The sequence below is a fragment of the Falco biarmicus genome, chromosome 5 (assembly GCF_023638135.1).
Source record: "Falco biarmicus isolate bFalBia1 chromosome 5, bFalBia1.pri, whole genome shotgun sequence".
In the NCBI taxonomy this organism is placed as follows: Eukaryota; Metazoa; Chordata; class Aves; order Falconiformes; family Falconidae; genus Falco; species Falco biarmicus.
The window spans coordinates 47,872,485-47,892,022 of record NC_079292.1 but is presented as its reverse complement, the minus strand read 5'-3'; the positions used below and the strand labels follow the sequence as shown (position 1 = coordinate 47,892,022).

At 44.3% G+C, this 19,538-nt stretch overlaps 1 protein-coding gene across 1 annotated transcript in view; it reads left to right on the top strand.

The window, feature by feature from the left end:
- The window catches only part of PLXNC1 (plexin C1), a 72,626-nt gene extending 53,856 nt beyond the window's left edge, over positions 1 to 18,770 (top strand). The window contains exons 22-31 of the mRNA XM_056340068.1: positions 1,789 to 1,966; positions 3,198 to 3,301; positions 7,517 to 7,571; positions 8,678 to 8,709; positions 8,798 to 8,905; positions 10,900 to 11,063; positions 11,486 to 11,633; positions 13,474 to 13,614; positions 13,704 to 13,778; positions 15,488 to 18,770. Of these exons, the coding sequence (XP_056196043.1) occupies positions 1,789 to 1,966; positions 3,198 to 3,301; positions 7,517 to 7,571; positions 8,678 to 8,709; positions 8,798 to 8,905; positions 10,900 to 11,063; positions 11,486 to 11,633; positions 13,474 to 13,614; positions 13,704 to 13,778; positions 15,488 to 15,592 (1,110 nt within the window). The 3' untranslated portion in view covers positions 15,593 to 18,770. The remainder of the gene's footprint in view (positions 1 to 1,788; positions 1,967 to 3,197; positions 3,302 to 7,516; positions 7,572 to 8,677; positions 8,710 to 8,797; positions 8,906 to 10,899; positions 11,064 to 11,485; positions 11,634 to 13,473; positions 13,615 to 13,703; positions 13,779 to 15,487) is intronic.
- Positions 18,771 to 19,538: the final 768 nt, after the last annotated feature.

Sequence of the window (19,538 nt, the reverse complement as noted above, 5' to 3'; positions counted from 1 at the left end):
AGACCACGACCTCAGGGCAGTCAAAGTCAAGGACAGGACTGCTGTCTGTTCAGCGGGTCTGTGGGCCTAACCAAGCATGACTCCCTCATTCCTGTGCCAATATATTTTTTACTAATTTTCTGCATGAAATCCCAACCTGAGGCATGGCGTTCAGTCTGCTTCTCCTTCTGTAGGCACCATTCCCACATATCCTCCTCTTCTGTTCTGTCTGTCCTTTCCATGGACTCATTTTCCTCACAATTAAACATCTTGGTGTCCTGATTAAGTTATTCTCAGTTACTTCAGTTATATTGTAGCCTTTGTTAAATCCTGATCTTCATAGTCTTGCAACCCTGTTTTTAATAATCCTTTTGCTTCTGTAGAAACAGTGAAGTTAAATTATGTCTCATTGAACTACTTTTTTTCACCACCAGTGTGTCGTAATTCCCATTCTTGCTGGGTAATAAAGCAGAAAACAGCATTCTACAGCTATTAAATACATTTGTTATTAAATAGTAGTTATTAAATAATAGCTACCCATTTTTCTAAGAAGAGGGAAAAGTTGTCCTTGCAGCGACCTGGACGGAAGTTCTTTCCTTCACGTGACAGCAGGGGGAAAAAATTTTTAGTTGCTTCCTCTCTTCACAGTCACTCCTTCACTGAGTCTCACCTGCGGTCCTCTCATTTCAATCAAAAGATATGTATTATATCAGAGATGTCCAACAGCCAGAACAGTTTGAGTATGTAGATTTTCCTGCACCACTTACAGGAAAGTGCCAGCACCTGAAACACTTGTTTTAATTCTGCCCCAAGACATCCCCAGCAGAACATCTGTATCTGTGTAGCTGAACAGTGATTTCTCTGCATGGAGCAGGCTGTGGCACTGGAAGCGATTGCTGTTATCTCTCAGCACTAGCAATTCTGTGCTCATCCCTTTTCCCCTGCCTTTTGGCAGTTGATCTGCCTGACCTGACCAGAAATATGACTTGACTGAAATTCTCTGGAGATGGTCACCCAGTCTCATTGGCACCTCCCTCTAGCCCATACTCACCTTGTGCGCAGCCTAGCAGCTGAGTTGTGCCCCAGCTAAGAGGGAGCTAAAGGGCAGGGGTGTTGTGACTGGACAGGCTGTATGGGTGTTTGACCTGGATTAATAACGGATAGAATAAATCACGCTTTTCTGTGCAGATCTGGACCACTTTGGATTCTGTCTGCTGCAACATGCTTTTGCTTTCCACTGCTCCTGCAGCAGCCCTGTCTCTGCTGCCTCTGGAGACACAGCTGTATGCAGACAGGCGCTGACATCTCCAGGGGAGGTGTATTTTTTTGTATGGTATAAGGCATTCGGCATGATCTGCTGGTGTAAATAGGCATTTTAACACTACTTCCTATCCACTCAAAATCGGCCATGCTTACCATGACGACTTACTTAGCAACCTTATCAGATCTCTAGTCGCTTACAGTTTTGCTTTTAAGGCATTCATTTTAAATAAATGATGCGCTTTTTTTTTAGAACATGCATTGTAATTTTTCCTAGTGTCCTGTCTTTTTTTAGTAATTCGCTATATAGGTTTGCACAAAAAGAGAGTACAAAATACACTTTTGGAAATATATAGCTATATATCTTTGATTCTTCAGACACAAGGATTTCTGAATGCTTCATTGTGTAATTCCTTCAAATAATCTTTATTTGAAATTGCTTTAATAATAAATATGCTGAAAATCTCTCAGGTTTGCTGTCAGGAATTTGTAAATTTCCCATGCCAGGTATTCCCTGTAAGTCAGAATAACATGTGTTTCTTTCCCCAGACAGTGAACGTTATCTTTGAAAAAATCCCAGAAAATGAGAGTGGAGATGCCTGTCAAACTATCCAAGTTAATGTTCTGGACTGCGACACCATAGGCCAAGCCAAGGAGAAGAGCCTTCAGGCTTTCCTTAATAAGAATGGCTTTCTCTATGGTCTTCAGCTGGATGAAATTGGTCTTGGTAAGAGAGTGTCACTCTATTATAGTTTATTGGAATTCACTGGTTTTCTTGTTAGGAATTCCTACCTTTGGCTTTGCTTTTTTTTTTTGCTTTTTTTTCCAGTGATTAGGCAGAACATTATCTTTCTAGAAGAAAGATACGTTCTAGAAGAAAGAACATAAGGGATTTTAGGGAAATACTAGAGCATTTATGCTACCAGTTAGAGCACTGGAACTGTATCTATAGTGCTTCTGCCAGGACTTCAGCATGCAGTTAACAAACACATATTTATTGAATGTACATAATTTATTTGTTTCTTTTCTGGGTTAAGGTGGCCCATCCACCTAAGTACAGCCAGTTGATAAATTTTGTCAGTGGGTAAGATGAGGTGTCATGATTACCAAGTACTTTAGTCCCCATCTACTACCCCTTCTACCACCGCCCTTCCTTCCAACAGGCCTACATTTCACTTGATCAGGAGAACCCACAAATATAGTTTATTTACAGCCAGATTAGGTTTATAGAATAGTTTGCATGTGAATCACAAAGATACCTATAATATCTACACATGTAAATAAGGCCATTCCAGCAGATGAGTCGAGCCACCTTTCCTTCTCAGGTCTTCAGGGGCCCAGGGTCAGATAAAAGCCACCATGTAGTTGCCACCATACCACTTCCCGTGTGATCCAGTAAGAAATCTAACAAACTTTATTTGTATTTGTATTTGTCACCTCCCAGATTTGCCCCCTAAGATGCTGGTATTTCCTCACCTTCTCAGACGCTATGTCAGCAAGTGGTGATAATTTACTTTTATATCTGATGTTTATATCTACTACCAGTGCCTGACCACCCTTCACAAATACTGTGTCAGTCTCGTGCAGCTCGTTTTGGTGATCTCTTAGAAGTGGCTTGTGGAACCTTTCTTCTAGTCTCAATGTGGCTGTAACACCCGGGCACGCTCGTGCAACAGAATAGCTAGATTAGGTGAAAGCACCTCCAAGAACTCCAACACAAAGTGAAGCACCAGTAGCCTGCAGTAGTGGAAGCCACCCAAACTGTCACCTCAGAAAAAGAATCTGTAGCGTGGGGAGTGCAAAATGACTCTCATATGACCTAGCACAAGGACAGAGAGAAACAGCTCAGTTGGGAGCCACTGGTCTAGAAATAATTAGGTGTTGTTTTTCTTTACAAACATCTGTACAGTAAGAATGCTGTTGGGATGTAATTGTTTTCTGTTGCTGTCATATCGCAGAACTTGTGTCTGAAGAGCAGCAAAGAGAACTGTTAGATATTGATGGTTCCTCAGAGGTGATGGAGGATGGGATAAGGAAGCTAAATACCATTGGTCATTATGAGGTAAGTACAGGAGCCATACTAATGAATCCAGAAGTCTATAGAAGACTATACTGTCCTCATAGAAGTATCTTGATTGACCAAAACCTTGAAGAAAGCACTGAGCATTATCAACAGAAGGGAAGGAATGTGTGACACACAACTTGCCAATGAGTCATATGTTTTCTGTTACTTTTCAGAGGTTTGCTTGTTGCAGGGTTGCTTGGTTTAAGCATACCAGGTAAACTGTTGTTTCTGTTGAGCATTTCAGTTAGAACAGCATCTGATTTCCAGCTATGAATGTTGCCTTGAGTCTTTTCTAGTCTCTGCTGCTGAGGTTTTGTTGCACCATGAGCAATTGTTTATCTCTTCCCACCTCATATTTTGATTTTCTGAACAGGCAGTAGTGATATTTGTGAAAGCTCATTGCGAGTCAGAATAGAAAGGACTGATGAGTTTGCTCTCGCTCTTCTCTTCAGACCTCCTGTGTCAGCCTCCTTCCCTTTTTCTCTCTGTTTCTGCTTCCATCAACTGTCACCACTCGTACCGTAAGTTTTCCCCTCCGCTTCCAATTGCAGCTATAAACCAGTCACTTTTAATGTTGCAGTAATTTGTTCATTGTTGCAAAACACACAAGGCTGCAACTGGTCGAAGAGCCCTTCCGGGGGTAGCACGTTGCAAAAGCATAGCAAGTCGCATTGCCTGTCTAAGGAGTTTCCACTGACAGTAGTCAAAGTAGAAGGTGAGAGGCTGGGGTACAACGTGCAACAGATGGTTGGCCTCGGGTGATAAGGTAGCTCACGTTTTGATGCTTACAGATGGATTTGGGAAATGAGGTTAGTATGCTGAGTGCTTTCAGTGAGCTTTCTTCATGCCTTGTTGTTGAATTTGAAAATCTGGCTCTTAACATCATGATCTATTTTTATTTATTTAGAAGTTTTGCTGATGAGTGTAGTCTGTGCCATGCAATGCAGTATGGTGCTGCGAAACCTGAGCCAGCCCTGAACACATTGTTGTCTGCATAAGCAAATACAGTGCGATCCACAGAGAGAAACGAGGACTCCTAGCAGGACTGTTAGTAGCTTGGGCAGAACAAAAAGCTGCTCAGATCTGGCCCAAGCTCATTTGGAGTCACTTTACAGATTTCTGTAGGTGTTTGTTGCGCTCCTTACCTCTTGGGGAGGCAGCAGTGAACCCCGATGCCCTGTGTCTCAAATACAGCTTTTCCTGTGCCTTTTTTGAATCATCTGTAGATTAATGTGGGACTCCCCCCTCTCCACTTGTAAAGATTTGTACATATTAGGACATTGCGGTGTTACACTCGGAGTCTGTGCAGCAAAGGTCAATGGAGATTCAAGTCCGATTAGGTATTTGAACTTCTCTCTAACGTCATAGTACCCACTCTCTTTACTGCAGGCAGCTATTCCAGTTCCCTGATTTTACCTGGTAGCTTTTGGCACTTCCTGAGCTCATGGCATGCCATGGCTCCTGGGTGCCGTACCTCATGGCAAACGAGTCTGCTCCAGTTGGTCACTGTCATTCCTGGGTATCATTGTCCCAGCCCTTATTTTCGTCTGAGGTTTCTGCAGACAGATGCAAGTTAGATTGGAGGCTCAATTGTTTTTGCAAAGCTGTAACTACACCAATTATAGCTTAGCAGCTGCCTTATGGAAATTGTGCTGGTTGTCTCAGATATTTTAGTTTGCTTTTTCTGACACAAAAATGGACCTTTTAGGCAGAAGCTTAGTGGCATTTTAGGTTGTGGCTTAGTGGCAAGTATCAGCCATTAGCATATCTAGTTTATTTTCTTGTATGCATATTAATGCAAAAAGGAGTGTAAAGGTGTCTAGTTAGCAAGAAAAAGGAACATTGCATACACAGTGTGAGGGTAGTAGCATTGCCTGAGGAATTCCAACTTACATTTCAACAGTGCCTAGTTTCGTGACAAGCCTGATTTTTTCTTTCTGTTTGCCAGCCTTAAATGCTAGAATGTAACCAGATTTTTGAAACTGGGAAGTACCATCAAATATTTTTAAGATACTGGAGGATGAGGGTTGTGTTGCAAAGGTCCCAGAAGACCCGGTCATTCTTGAAAAAGCAGACATAGTTTCTACACTGGCTTTGAAAATGCACAAGTAGAGGATGTTTGCATTTCTTGTGGTGTTTCTGAACGTGAAAAAAGTCGCTGTTTCTAGACTTTCATGTGTGTCTGATTTGTGTGCTCCTTTTGCTCTAATTTTTTGCTCCTGGTAGGGTTATTGATGTGATTTTTTTATGAGGTCTGCAGTATTGTTTGCATGAGAATAATGAGAAGCCTTGACAAGAAAGTTGCTGGTTATCATGATGTCCTCGTTCCCACATAAGAAGAGAGCTAGAGAACCGCTTTCAGGTCTGCTGTCCAGTCACAGATCTCCAATTTCTCAGCCTGTAGCAGCATTGCATATTCCAGGATCAGGCACAGCCCCAGAGGGTAAATCTGAATGAGTGATCCAGGGAGCTCACTGCCAAGAACTGGATTATAGGGAGGACAGGAGGCCTGGAGAACAGGAAAGATACATAGAGCCACTCTGCTACGTCTTATGTTTTGCAAAGTAGCTTGTACTCCATGTTGTGTGGATCTGAACAGATCTCCACTCTCTCTGTTTGTGCCCCTCAATAACGCACCTGACAAAGTAAAGATGTTTTGAGGTGCCCGTGGAAGCAGCCCACCATGAAAAGCGGTTTAGGCATCAGGACACAAAAAGAAGGGCTTACTTTTATTGTTATTGGATCATAATGAAAGAAACAGGAGGTATGGCTGCTGCAGTAATGATAAAGCAGGGAAAGCGTATTCCACTCAATGCTAAAAGCACAATTTGTCCCAGAAATAAAACCTGAAGTGGGGGCTTGGATTATGACTGCACTGCACCAATGCTTCCCGTTCCTGGCAGGAAGCACAGTTCTGCCTCCGAGCTCTGCCCGTCTCCCTCAGGACAGGAGGCAACAGATTCCAGCGTGGAGCTGTGCTCCTGCTTCTTGGAGAAGGAGCGGAGGCAGCGTATAGCCACACTGCTCTGGGAGCATGTCAGCTGCTGGGTAGCGCTGTTCCGGTTTACTTATCTTGAGGGCCAAGGAGGAGGACTGTCTGTGTCACCTCACAAGCTAGCCTTAGAGCGTATTCCCACTTGTAGGTTTTAAAGTGCTCTGTGTTATCTGAAAGAGCTCTGGAACACTGTATGACAAATGGAAACCCTGCAAAAAATCGTACTTATAAAATAGATCGCATTTACTTTCCAGGAGCAAGTGCAAGTGCAGATTTCTTTGGCGCAAGACACAGCTTTTGATAGAGTATCTTAATGTTTAAACTGGTTTCTCACACCAGGCTGGCTGCCAAGGTTTAAAAAACACTTAAATTATTTTGGCAGAGATCCCTTCCTAGAACTGGCCAGTTGTTTTTGTAATTATAGAGGGAAGTACACTAGCACTTGGCAAGACCCAGCATTTGACAGCAGAGCAGTGGTGTAGTTCTCAGTGGGAACCTTTTTTCAGTTACTCTTCGACAATAAAAGCATGACTTGCCAGTTTCTTTTAAAGATAATAGTTACCATCCCCCGGCAGCACTATAAATTCAGGGAAGGCGGGGGTTGTTTTTTTCCTAGAAATCCCAAGGTAGCTAGATATGGATCTTGACTTTACAGTTCACAGGGTGTAAATATTTTGCTAAGTTTGAAAATAGTTCTTGGGAGCACCAGGCTAGGCCCTCAACATGTCCCCGCTGTAGGGCATGAGGGGAATGGACTGAGCTCAAAGAAAGGCAGCCAGAAGAGAAACCGTCCTGGTTTTCCCCTCCCTGCCTCAGCTTCCTCTAAGATCCTATCGCGCTGGAGCCAGGGAACTCAGCCTGGGCAGTCTGTAGAAAGATGGGTTGCAAGAAGCGGCACAAAGCAGTACATGGAAATGAAAATGTCCAAATAGGAGCTGAACTAGAAAAATCAAAGAAAGGGAAAGGTCTTAAAGACTGGTTTGCAGAAGAACTGCCATCCCACCTTTCCAGGTAAGGCTAACAAACCACAGCTGCTGCCCATGCCTGAAAGCCCAGCCCTGGCTGTGGGCTGACAGCCGTGCACGCCGTGGTGAGGATGAGGCGGGCTGGCGTGCTCCTTCACCACCACGGGCTTAAAGACAGGAGAAATGAAACTGAGGGGTTTGTGAATTCTAAACACTTTTGTCTCAGCATGATATGTTTGGTTTTGCTTTCAGATTTCAAATGGAGCCACCGTAAAAGTCTTTAAAAAGAAGGCAAACACCCGATCAGGTAACAAAGGAGCTGCAACCTATTTAACCTTTTGTGGGGAATGAGCTGGGAATGCAGAGAGCTGAGCTGTGACAGGTTGTATCCTGGTCAGTAGGAGGTCAGACAAATTGGCACTTTGATATGGTTGAGCCAAACGAAGAGCCGTGTTACCCTGGCTCTGGGCCTCTGGTAGGCATAGTGGGCCTAGGAGGAGGGAAGAAGGCAAAGGAAAGAAGGACAGAAGGACTTACAGTCCTCGGCATATGAGTGCTTAAAGATACGGACTCATAGGCAGGAAAGCCCGGGCGACACAAAGCAGTGACTGGTGGGACCAACACAGGGAACATGCCTTGCTCTGGTGCCCAGTGCTGTGCATCACAGACATAGTGGTGCGCTGTCCAGACACAGGCGTAACAAAAAAAGTGTAGTTTGGGATTTATTTTTTTTTATTCTCTTGGCTGTGTTTCTGAAAGCTTTCTTTGGGCTGTCTCAACAGCAGGTCAGGAATTAAAAGGTGCTTACGAGGGGTCAGTTAATCTCATCTACCCCTGCAATCAGGTTGCTCTATCCCAGCTGGTGGCTTGGGGAAGGTGGACTTTCTGTAGCCCCTGGGGAGAAACAGACACTCCTAGCATGTGGTCCTCACTGTCAAAGTCGACATCTAGAGTTAGGAGAGATGCATCCCTGAGGTGCAAGTCACTGGGATGGCACTGCTCTCGCCCTCAGCAAGAACAGGGTTGTCTGTTCTCAGCCACTGCTTTCAAGCCTGACCTTAGCCCACCTGCACCGAGTACTGTTAGAGACTAAACCAATGCAATCATCTCACCTGCTGTCTGTTGTCCTCCTTTCAGAGGAGCTTCAATCTGCAGCCAGCTTACCCCAGCAGCAGGTGATGATGCCCTAGCTTAGTGGTCCCAGCTACAGGCTGGCACTGGAGAGGGGAGACATGACCTGTGTGTTTCTCAGAGGCTCCCCCCACACCACAGGCAGGAAAGCAGGACAGCCAGCCCGCTTCCTCGGCATGCGGGCACGCACCCTGCTGCACAACCCAGAGCCCAGCAGAATTCACAAGCTTGTAGCCATGTCTTTCGTTAATGCCTCTTTGCTCTCTCCTTTCTGTTGTTTAGATGTGGACTACTCGGATGAACACTGTCATTTGGTGAGTTCAGTCATTACACTGTTAAGTGGTAGATTTAGTACTGAGCTGTATTTGTATCTGTGTAATCTCTCTAATCTCTTCGTGACAGATTTTACCAGACTCTGAAGCAAACAAGGATGTGAAAGGAGGAGGTCACAAAGGAAAGCAAAAATTCAAAGTGAAAGAAATGTACCTGACAAAGCTTCTGTCAACTAAGGTACACTGTAAAAGCCTTGTTGGGGGGAGGGCTGATGTTAGGCTTGGCTAATCTGGCAGAACAGAAATAGAAATGAAAGCAGAAATTACGCAGACTTCCCACATGTGTATCCAATGTTAAATAAAAAGGTAGCCTAAAAAAAGTCACTGTGCTAAGTATGGATTACGACCATTTGCAAAGACAGACATATTTCAGGTTTTCTAATGCTAGAGTTTTAAAGTTGTCTATCTCTTATCTGTCTATCTCCTATCTCTCTATCTCCTCAGTAAGCACGACTTCTTTTCTCAGGTTAAAGAATAAAGGTGGGTTACTGAGCTTATAGAAAGCGAGTTTTGCCACTGAGTCCCATAGAATGAGAACGATCCCTTCTGGAGAGACAGCTTTCAGTCAACAATCTTCTCACTCTCTGCTAGACTTTGCCCAGCTTACAGACCACTTCCAAGGCCTGAGTTTCGTAAAATACTGCCCATGAAATGAAATAATCTTTTAGGATCTCAAATTAAGCATCCAGAATAACTAGATTAATTTTGAAAACAAGGTCTTATTTTATTTTAAAACATTTAATTTTTTTTTTCATTTTAATAGGTCTTTTGGAGTTTTACTACAATTACCCAATTTATACAATGCACTTTCCTTAGGAATAAGTCCTTCCTACTCCCTCCAGTAATGCCATCTTGTTTCTGACTTACTCAAAAGGGTTATGAAACTCTTTGCAACAGCATATTTCTTAAAATATTAATTAGTACACAACACAGAGAGCTGTGTGATGCAAGAGGCCTGAAGGGATGATGATTATGGCCACCTTGAATTTAAAAATCTATCAGTCATTATTTAGTTAGATTGTTGATAGCATCTGAAGTAATTTGGGACACTGCCCAAAGTGAGAATGAAGACTGGTCATCTCTCATTAGCTGTGGAAACTAACATAAGCCCTTAGGAATTACTGGAGTAAACCAGTAACATCTTACGGTGGAAGGCTGAAGTACAAAAGGAAAGATCAGACTCTTAAGAAACAGTCCTTTTACAGGGCTTTAAATTAATCATCTTCTCCAGAGCAGGATAGTGCTCTGAACAACAGTGCCGTGATACCCTTCGCTGCGAAATTCCACCCGTGATACGCTGCGCACTAAAGGAAATGGCATTGAGCCGTGTCTCTCCCTTGCTCTCTCTCTCACCCATACACACACAGAGACACAGATGCAGAGTTTGCCCCGTGAAATGAACTGGCCAGTGGTGCACCGAGGCCCTGGGGTACACTTAAGTCCTTCTTGTTGAGAGAAAATTGGGTTGAACTGAGCTTCAGAACAGACGTGAAGAAAAAAAGCACAAAACAGTTTTGCTTTGTTTGCTTCCCCTTATGAATACTCTGTGATGTCAGTGAGTCCACCAGCAGCCAAGCCTTTGCTTTTATGAGCCAAGTAGTTTCACTTCTGGATCAGAAATACCCAGTTTTCAGTTCTTCTCTCTAATGTTAGTGTCTTCATATGCCGTCCAAAGCTGTTATCCTAGAACTAGATCAAGCGCCACAGTCACTTGGCTGTGAAGTGTTGATGAGCACCTGTGTTCAACATGTGTCGCAGACAGCACCCTGGAGACCAGTGCCCTAGAAAACTGCTTAAACTCCTTTTGCTCACCTTCCTCTTGCTTCCAGTCCAAGCTCCAAATGCCTTTAGCAACAGTGCTGACAGTATCTGAAGAGTTGGTATTGTCTTGTTTGAAAGGAGCGATTCCTTCCACCTACGATGTATCACAAAGTTCACCACAATTCTTCTGTTGGTAAAGTGATAGGCCATGTGACATTTGAAAGCAGATCATTATGGTGCATTTGTAGTTTCAGTTTTACTATTGACTGTCTTGTTTGCCAATAACCTATGGCCTAGATGTTTGCCACAAGTGTATTGTAGTTTCGGTGCATGATTGCCTTGCTCAGCTCTCTGAGAGAAAAAGCACTACTCTTGTGCAAAAATAGCGTGGTTCATTTTCTTACTTTTCAGGTTGCAATTCATTCAGTTGTTGAAAAGCTCTTCAGGAGCATTTGGAGTTTACCCAACAATAAAGCACCTGTTGCCATCAAGTACTTTTTTGACTTTCTGGACGCCCAGGCTGAGAGCAAAAAAATTACTGACCCTGACGTGGTTCACATATGGAAAACCAACAGGTATGCCCATACGATATGCACAGGAGTGCGTGCACTCTCTGAAAGGGTAGTTGCAAAGATGGAACAGGTCACCTGCCGTCAGAAGAATTGAGATTTTGGCAGGCCTGGGTTTGGCTCTGTGGATCCCAGTAACTAGTATATTGTGATTGGATACTGATACAAACCACCATAGCTTCCAGGACTTGTAAGTCTGCATGGTGACTTCTCACTCAGACAGAAGTACCTGCAGGTTGTGACATTATTCGAAGATGGAAGGGTGACCGAGTGATGCGTTTGCTCTGTAGCCTTTGTTCCCTGATCCCTTTTTTAACAGCCAGAAATGTGCTTCTTTCAGTGAGTGCAGTGTAATTAAACTACCATTTTAAGGCAGTTGTGCTACCCGAGTTGTTAATTTTAAAGATGCTTGTTGTTTCTCTGTCTAGTCTTCCTCTTCGCTTCTGGGTGAACATACTGAAGAATCCCCAGTTTGTCTTTGATATTAAGAAGACTTCGCATATAGATGGCTGTTTGTCTGTAATCGCACAAGCTTTCATGGATGCCTTTTCTCTAGCAGAACAGACTCTGGGGAAGGTATGCTGCCCTTCCAGTTTTTTCCGCACTTCTCAAACCATGTCTTTTTCAACTCTGTAATGATTTAGGGGATGGAGTCCTGGATCTGCTGACATCGGGGGCAAAACTGTCAGTGGCCTAATTAAGCTGGGTTTCCATTCCTTGTTGCTCTGTCTCACGAGACTTTGAAGAATTCACTGGAGGAGACAGATACAGCTGCTGAAATGCTGTATAGTTAACTGCTGCTTGTCCTCTCTGCAGTTAGTCTCTGCACAGTGTGTTTGTAGAACGTGTGGGAGAGGGTGGAAATTGTAAGATTTTAATGAAGGTTTAAAGGATTTTTGAACACAGGTCTTAAAAATATTAGCATTATTTGGTAAGTAGTCCAAATTTTGTCTGCCGTACACCAGTGTGCAGAAAACACACACGGTAAGCTACTGGGAGCTGTAAGAATACTTGAAAGAGCTTTAAAGTTTGAAACAGTTCCTTTCAGATGTACTAGCTGCTCTCTTTTTATATGCAAAATTATTTGTTGGAGTAACAAGTCCAGAAACGTTACATTCAAAAGCTCTGTAGTATAGTGTCCAGGACTCTGGGGAGCAGAAATACTTCATTTTTCCCCAAGGATATTTTCCTTTTCTTTGGACCAAAGCAGGAAGCATTTGTTCAGGCTCACGCTACCAAGAAAAAAAGGCTAGTTGTTTTTTAGCCTAAAAAAAAATAGACTAATTTCCTGTGGGATCTGAACCAACTGCTTATCTGTTGCAGGTAAATGAAAAATATTTATTTATCTAATTTTAGGAGTGAAGTGTCATGAATTCAGACTAATCACATAACTTGATGGGAAAACTGCAAATGAGCATGGTCTGTCAGGTTTCTGTGCTTAACATCTGTTCTGAAGTACTGTTGATACTACGGCTTCCATTAGCCATTTGAAAAGGGATGCTGAAATGTGATAAAGGTTTTCAGTGCAGTAAATATCTTGTGGCCTTTTAGTACTAAAATCTATTTACTTTCATGATTGTTAGCCTTTTATCTTAAAACATTCTTTAGCCACTTAGAAAACAAACATTTAAATAATCTCATTGCACAGTGGAAACAGTAGTGACAAGATGTCACGTGGTGATGTCATTTATTCCCCAGACTTTAAACTAGAGCAGTGACAGGAAACTACCAGCCCCCACTTTTACGTTCTGAAAACATGGTTTCCAGGTGGGGCTTCGGCTCCTGCCAAACAAACATCAGCAGTTTATTTCCACAGATAAGCCTAAAGCTGCCTGGTAGGTCAGTGCTGACCTGGGTTCTTGAAGTCCTGGGGAAAAAAAATACATCCCTTTGGCTGTGCATGCCTGGCGGTCAGTTCTGCACGCACTCGAACCCCTGAGCAAAAGGAGTAGTAGGGACCGGAGAGTTTTAGGGAAACCCCTGCCAGGACAGGATCTAGCAAGGCTCTCTGGCACATTACCCTGGGGACCTTTCCACAGCACTGCTGTATACTGTGCGTAAACAGGGTACCAGCCTCAAGCCCTTTGGTTCAGCTTTCACCATCTTTCAGGCCTGGGCAGCAGTGAGGGGGAAGCGAGAAAGAAAAACACGTCTAAGGGACAAATGTTCATTGCTCCTGATGCCAATAGAAATAATTACGTGGCAACTGTCGTGAAACACAATGCGCTGTTACTGAGGTCCTGCATCTGTTCTTCATCTTTATTTCATAACCTTAATTCCTTGCGTATAACCACCACAAAGAGGAATGAGTCACAAAGAGAACAGACACAATTAGATGCAATTAACTATGTGGAGGTGGAACGTTAGGAAATCTGTGCTGTGAAAATTGACAAGGCTTCAAATACTTTCTTTTAAGGAAGCACCAACAAATAAACTTCTCTACGCTAAGGACATTCCACTCTACAAGAAGGAGGTGAAAGCATACTATAAAGCCATCAGGGATCTGCCTCCGCTGACCACTTCAGAGGTTGAAGAATTTCTAACTCAGGAATCTAAGGTATGGTTGAGAAGCGGCAACTTCATTTTCTTGTATGTTAAGTTTTTTAAAAAGGAGAACTATCTGACTAGAACCTTTTTCTGGTTTAGAAACATGAAAATGAATTTAATGAGAAAGTGGCCTTGATTGAAATCTACAGATACGTAGTGAAATACTATGATGAGGTAAGCGTGTCTGCTATTCCTGCTTAATCCCTGAATGTTACCTTGCTACCTCAGGCTTGGAAGCTGGCCTTGACTTGGAAGTAACCAAGGGCTGGCCTGACGGGTGACTTAGCGGGTGCCGCCCCAGGGACGGCCCCTGGGTGATGCAGCTGAGGCTGCTCCTCCTGCTGAGCTGGGGAGGGGGGGAGGGGGGTGGCAGAGCAGTGTAGCCCCCCGGGCAGTTGGAGCCCCACCTCTCAAGAGGGGTCACAGGCCGAAGTAAATGCACCTTTACTGTCACCACTGGATTTCACAGAACAGTAGCAATAAAATCCTCCCTTGCAGTTTTGAGGAAGTTCCTATATAGTCCAGATTTCTTGTTTTACTGTGTTTGCAGAGTATCTGCTAACGCCTGTCGCAACTCCTGTGCACACGCTCCATTTCCCTGGAGATTCAGAAATCAGATTAGACTGTAGCACCGGGGGTCTCGATTTAACAGTCGGTACAAACACCTCGGCAGAGCACACTCAGCCTTACAGCAAGAGGCGTCTGCTCCCTTCCCATCATAGCCCTCTTACGCTCTGCTTTCATAGTCTTTCTCTTAAAGAGAAAAAGCTATAGCTTCTGGTCCCTGCTATTGCTAGCAAAAGAAATCTTTTCTCAACTGAAAGCACTTAGTCACAGGCTACCTCTAAGCTGCTTTGTAAGAAAATCCCTGCCCTCCACTTTGCACGATAGGATTCTCCGCTCCGTTTTGCTCAGCATCCTTAACAGAGGCTGCGTGTGACTGCGCAGGGAGGCAGATAAGAGCCGAGCTGGGGTGTGTTGCCTGAAGGTCTCGTTACCACTTCCAGCAGGTTGTCTGGGTCTCCCAGCAACCAGACCTTTCTCTCTTTCATCCCCGGCAGCACAGCATCAGCACTGGCTGTAATCATCCAGCTCTCAGTCACCTGTTAGCTAGCTTACCGGTTCTGATCTCTTAACGTCTCAAATCATCTGGGTGCAGCAGCAAATCTTTCCCTCTTAAAAGAAGCTTGGGATGATCCTCAGAATGGCACTACACTGTATTAAGCTCATTAAAGTTGTTGATAGAGGAGACTTCAGAATACTTTCTAATCTTAGTGCCCATTTTTGCGTTTTTGAAGCTAGTACTGGCTAAACTCACCCCATCCTTAGAAGGAAACCCTCCCTGTGCCCTTCCCCTCCAGCTTTGGACTGGGAGCGGCTAAACCTCATTCATTGTTTGCTGAGACCTCAGTTGCTTTGTAGAGTTGCCAGCAGAGTTTTCAGACAGCAGCAGTGCGCCTTGCTATCGCCTGGGCTGGTGCCAAGTGGGCCAGTTAGAGGAAGAGAGGCAGTTTACTGCCCTCGGTTTATAGAGCAGAGGAAGAGAAATAAATATGGTTTGCAAGTCTGCTCTAGGGTGAAACCGGAGCACTGGCCTTGCCTCACACTTCAAGAGATGAACATGTGTTGGATTTGTTTTGGGTTTTTTGCTTGGCTCTGTCATTCTTTTGTGGAAGCGTATCAAATCCTGTAATCACAATGACTTAAAAGGAAAACTACCAAAATAGAGTGTTAAAGTCAGAAAAGAATGTTTACATATAGGCAGGCATTCAGATGGATTTTTCTGCCAGTAGTTGTTGGAATGCAGAAGAGCAGGCCTTAAAAAACAGCGAGTAAAATAAGCACTAAAAAAATTTCTTTTTTTTTTTGCTAATTGTTAACAGATTGTCAGCAAACTCGAGCGAGAACGGGGGTTTGAAGAAGTCCAGAAACAGCTCCAGCAAGTAAAAGCCTTATTTGATGAAAAGAAAAAATGCAAATGGCTTTGAGCAGAGCACTGGCTCACAGCATCACTGTGGGGGATTTTAAAAAAGTGCTACTGCTCCCAGAACTGTTTTGACTGACTGTATTTACAGGGTTTGAAACATTTGGACACTTCTCCACTCTGACCATTCCAATTTATGTCTGCGTTTGGGACTGAAGTACGGGCAGGGTTACATATTCAAACATGGGCATGTGAATGCGAAAGCGAGTCTAGCGTTGGCAGGACCAGCATTTTTAGGTACTTGAACGCACATACCTTTTGGTTTAAAAATACAGCCTAAGTAAGCTTTCTGCTTACTTAAAACCAAGCTCATAGGAGATGTGCAAAACACACTGCAAGTTCAGAGCTGCCTGTGTGAACTTGTAAGTTGCCTGCCTCTTTTTTTTTTTTTAAGAGAGAAAGCTGATGTTTTGCCACATACTTCCAAACTGTAAGGATGAGCTCCGGCTTCAGAATACGGGTCAGCTGCAGTTTCCTTCCTTCCAGACAAATGTACACTGGTTCCTGTTTGGAGAAAAAAGAAAAAAACCCAACAAAACAACAGCACCAAAGCAACACTTAGGACAAGTGTGTTTGTTTAGCAGAAAAAGTGGGTTTGAGGTTTGAAGGCAGATGCCGCATGGCAGGACGTACTTACCTTTCTTAGGTTAGAAATTCCACATGCAAAGCAAAGCCAGCCACTGAGCAAGGGAGAGGCTTTTGGGGAAAGGCACTAGACGGGCATCAGTCTGTGTTTACATTGCTACTGTTCCATCCTTAAATAAGCTGTGAAACACCCGTGAGCAGCTTCACAGGTGAAATCTCCGTGCAGCTGCAGTGTGTGGGGACACCCTGATTTGATGAAGCAGTTGACGATGGCTGCACTTCGGTGCACAAACCTGTCCTCAGGTGCGTGGTCAGCCCATGGGTCAGTGCTGGCAGTCCTGGCAGGTCTTGCCATCTGTATACAAGGGCCTCCCAACTCTGAAGCCAGCATATCTTTTTTCAGGTTGATCTGCGCAAAGACTTTGTCAAAAGAGGGTTAGGTTAATAATACGTAGGAACAGCAGGGCCGGTGTAATCTCCGACTGTCTGAGAAACTGATGCAAACGTGACAGCTAGGGCCGGATGGGGAGGGGGTAGCTGCCTGCCGTGGTCCTGCTGGGGGGGTGGGTTTGCGGGGCGTGGGCATTTCAAAAGGAGGGTGGCCATTACAGTTGCTGCGGTGGCTAAAGTCAGCCCAGCTGGAGGGCGGGTGTGTGGCCATGCTGCTGAGATGGGGCTGCCGTGCGAGGCCGTGGAGCGGCAGCCGTGGCTCTAGCTCTAGCACCCACTGCAAAGCCCAAGTGTTGTGTTGCTGTGGAGTCTGCTCCGGTCGCGCAGAGGCACCTGGGCAGGCCTCCACCCGTCCCTGGATGGAGGGAAGGCGCCGATGAGACAGACGTTTCCACGTGTTTCCGGAGGGGTCCACCCCTGGAGGTGAGTGGCGTAGCGCGGTGGCCCACGGGAGCGGGAAGAGCTGTCGCTGCCTTGGCAGGGGCGAGTGCGCCATGGGCTGCGAACAGTGCAGATGGCCCAAGTTCAGTACAGAAAGCCTGGGCTGGGCTGCGACCAGCCGGGGACACCTACGTGTGGGGCTCCCGAGCAGCGGAGCGAACCAGTCATTTATTGTCACATGCTGCTGCTTTGGAGGAGCCCAAAGGCTGCAGCACAACGGCTCTAAAGCCGGCTGCTTCAGTGGCAGAGGCCACCAGCAGCTGGTACCAGGCTCAACTCCGGAGCACGTCGCTGACCATGCTTTGGCAGAAGCAAGGCCGGCTGTTAACGTGGATGAAAGCAAACACAAAAACACGTTGCCTACTGGTCTGCCCCCTCCCTACCCTGCGATTGCACAAGTTGTACCTCTTGCGTATCAGAGAGGGCAGCCACCAACACATACTGTGATGGCTTGCTTTTTTTTTTTTTTTTTTTTTTTTAAATTTAAGGCTTACACTCGCTATTAAGTTTACACTTTATACTTGATGGAATGTATGGCTTTGTTCAGGAAACTGCACTACAGTGTTGCAGTACTTTCAGCAGTTCTCTTCTCTGCCTGGCACAATATATTTTGATAAGTTTAATTTTAATTGGAGAAAAAGTCCCACCCCAACCCTAACCTATCTTGCCCTCTGTCCTGAAGAAGTGGACCATGGCTTGAGTAGCACTTAAGCTTAGCATACACGTACCTTAAGGGCTCAGTTTTTATCCTTCCTAACCCAACGTTTTGAAGCAGCATCAAATAAATAAAAAAAGCACAGTAATTAAAGGAGGGGCATGAGCAGATTTTCCAGCTAGACAGCTGTCTCAGCAGTTCTGTTCCATTCCAGGTGTTTGCTGGCAGTGCATTTGAATTAACTGTGATAGTTTTGTTCAACAGTAACTTTCTGTACAGGCAGAAAAAAACAAAACCACCAACATTTCTGCTTGAAAAGCTGTAAAATATAATCTGTTTGCGTGGGTCTGATCCTGTGAACTTCACTATATGTGTTTATATGATGAGGAAACAAAAATCAGTCCTATTCTGTATTTGTACTACTGCTTGTTTGCTACAATAGCTTTAATTATTTCTAGAGATTAAGTATGTGTTGAAGCAGGCCCCGTAGCTTTAGCCTACAGCCTGGAATAGGATTATTGCCTTTTATTCAAGCCTCCTAAACAGCGTCACTCTGTTAGTAAACCATTTAAAGTCATGCTGAGACTTCGTAACCCATCAAGTGGATCTCACAAAGTGATGTGAAGTATAATTAAGTGATTGTGGCTCTTTTGGTAGGTTTGAGTCAGCACACAAAACATTGGCACATCTTCTACATCTGCAATGCACTGTTTACACGGACCAAAAAAACAACCTCTGACTAAAGCTGTATTAATTATGGCAACCCAACAATTCTAATCGCATCCTCTGAACTGAAAGCAAACTTCTCTTTAACTTATTTTCATATGTTTACAGGCAAACTGCTATGGCAAACAGCATATTTTCTAACACTAGCTTACAGAGCATTATTTTGCAGTCATCTAGTTTGAAGTCAAATCTTACTAATGTGTAAAGTAATTCCTGTTGTACAGAAGTTAATCTGTTGTTTAAAATGAATGGTTTAAAAAAAGTGCAAATGACAAATGTTGGTGTTTGTATGGGTTTATCTAGAATAAAATGCATTTGGAGGTTATTTTGATTAACTTGTCTGCTTTAAAACAGTTAAGGCAAGCACAGCTTGTAGCAATGCCAAGGTCATGCAAGGAACAAAGCACAAGACACTGACTGGTGTCAGCTGAGAAGTACCACTGCAGTTCCAGCCCTGCGAGGCTCCAAGGCGTGCGTTACAAACCTCTTCCGTCACTCTAAAGTACAAAAAAACCCCAACGAACTGTACAGTGGCGAGCAACACGAGGGCAGAGAGGTGCTGACCCAGCAAATAACCATAATTCTTCCTCCTGCTATTACCCCTTTTTCTGCCCTCCAAGACTTCCCCTAGTTTGTGTAAACTGCCCTCCCTGCCCCCTGCTGTCATGTAAAGCCTTGCTGAAGGCCACATAGGCGGAGCTGAGGACAGACATGCAGGCCGCCAGCCATTATGTATGAACCTTACACTGGGCAAAGCCAGTGGGGAACAGGTAGGTACTTTTTCCAAATTAACCCTGCAGGAGACCACAGAAATAGTTTCTGTTACTTCCAGTAGTTATACTTTTCCTCAGAGATGTCTAACAAAATTCCCCAAGAGAGCGCAGTACAATCCTTACACTTGGGGACTGGATGGAAAATCAAAACCACAGCCTCAGGAGAGAAATGTCACCATATGCACTGTCATTAGTCAGTTGTCTATTACTACAGTCTAATAACAATACTGAATAAGCTATTAAAAAAAGAAAAATTGCACTGTGTATCTCACTGGCTCATACTTTTACTGCAGTATTTTGAGGGGGGGGGAAAAAAAAAA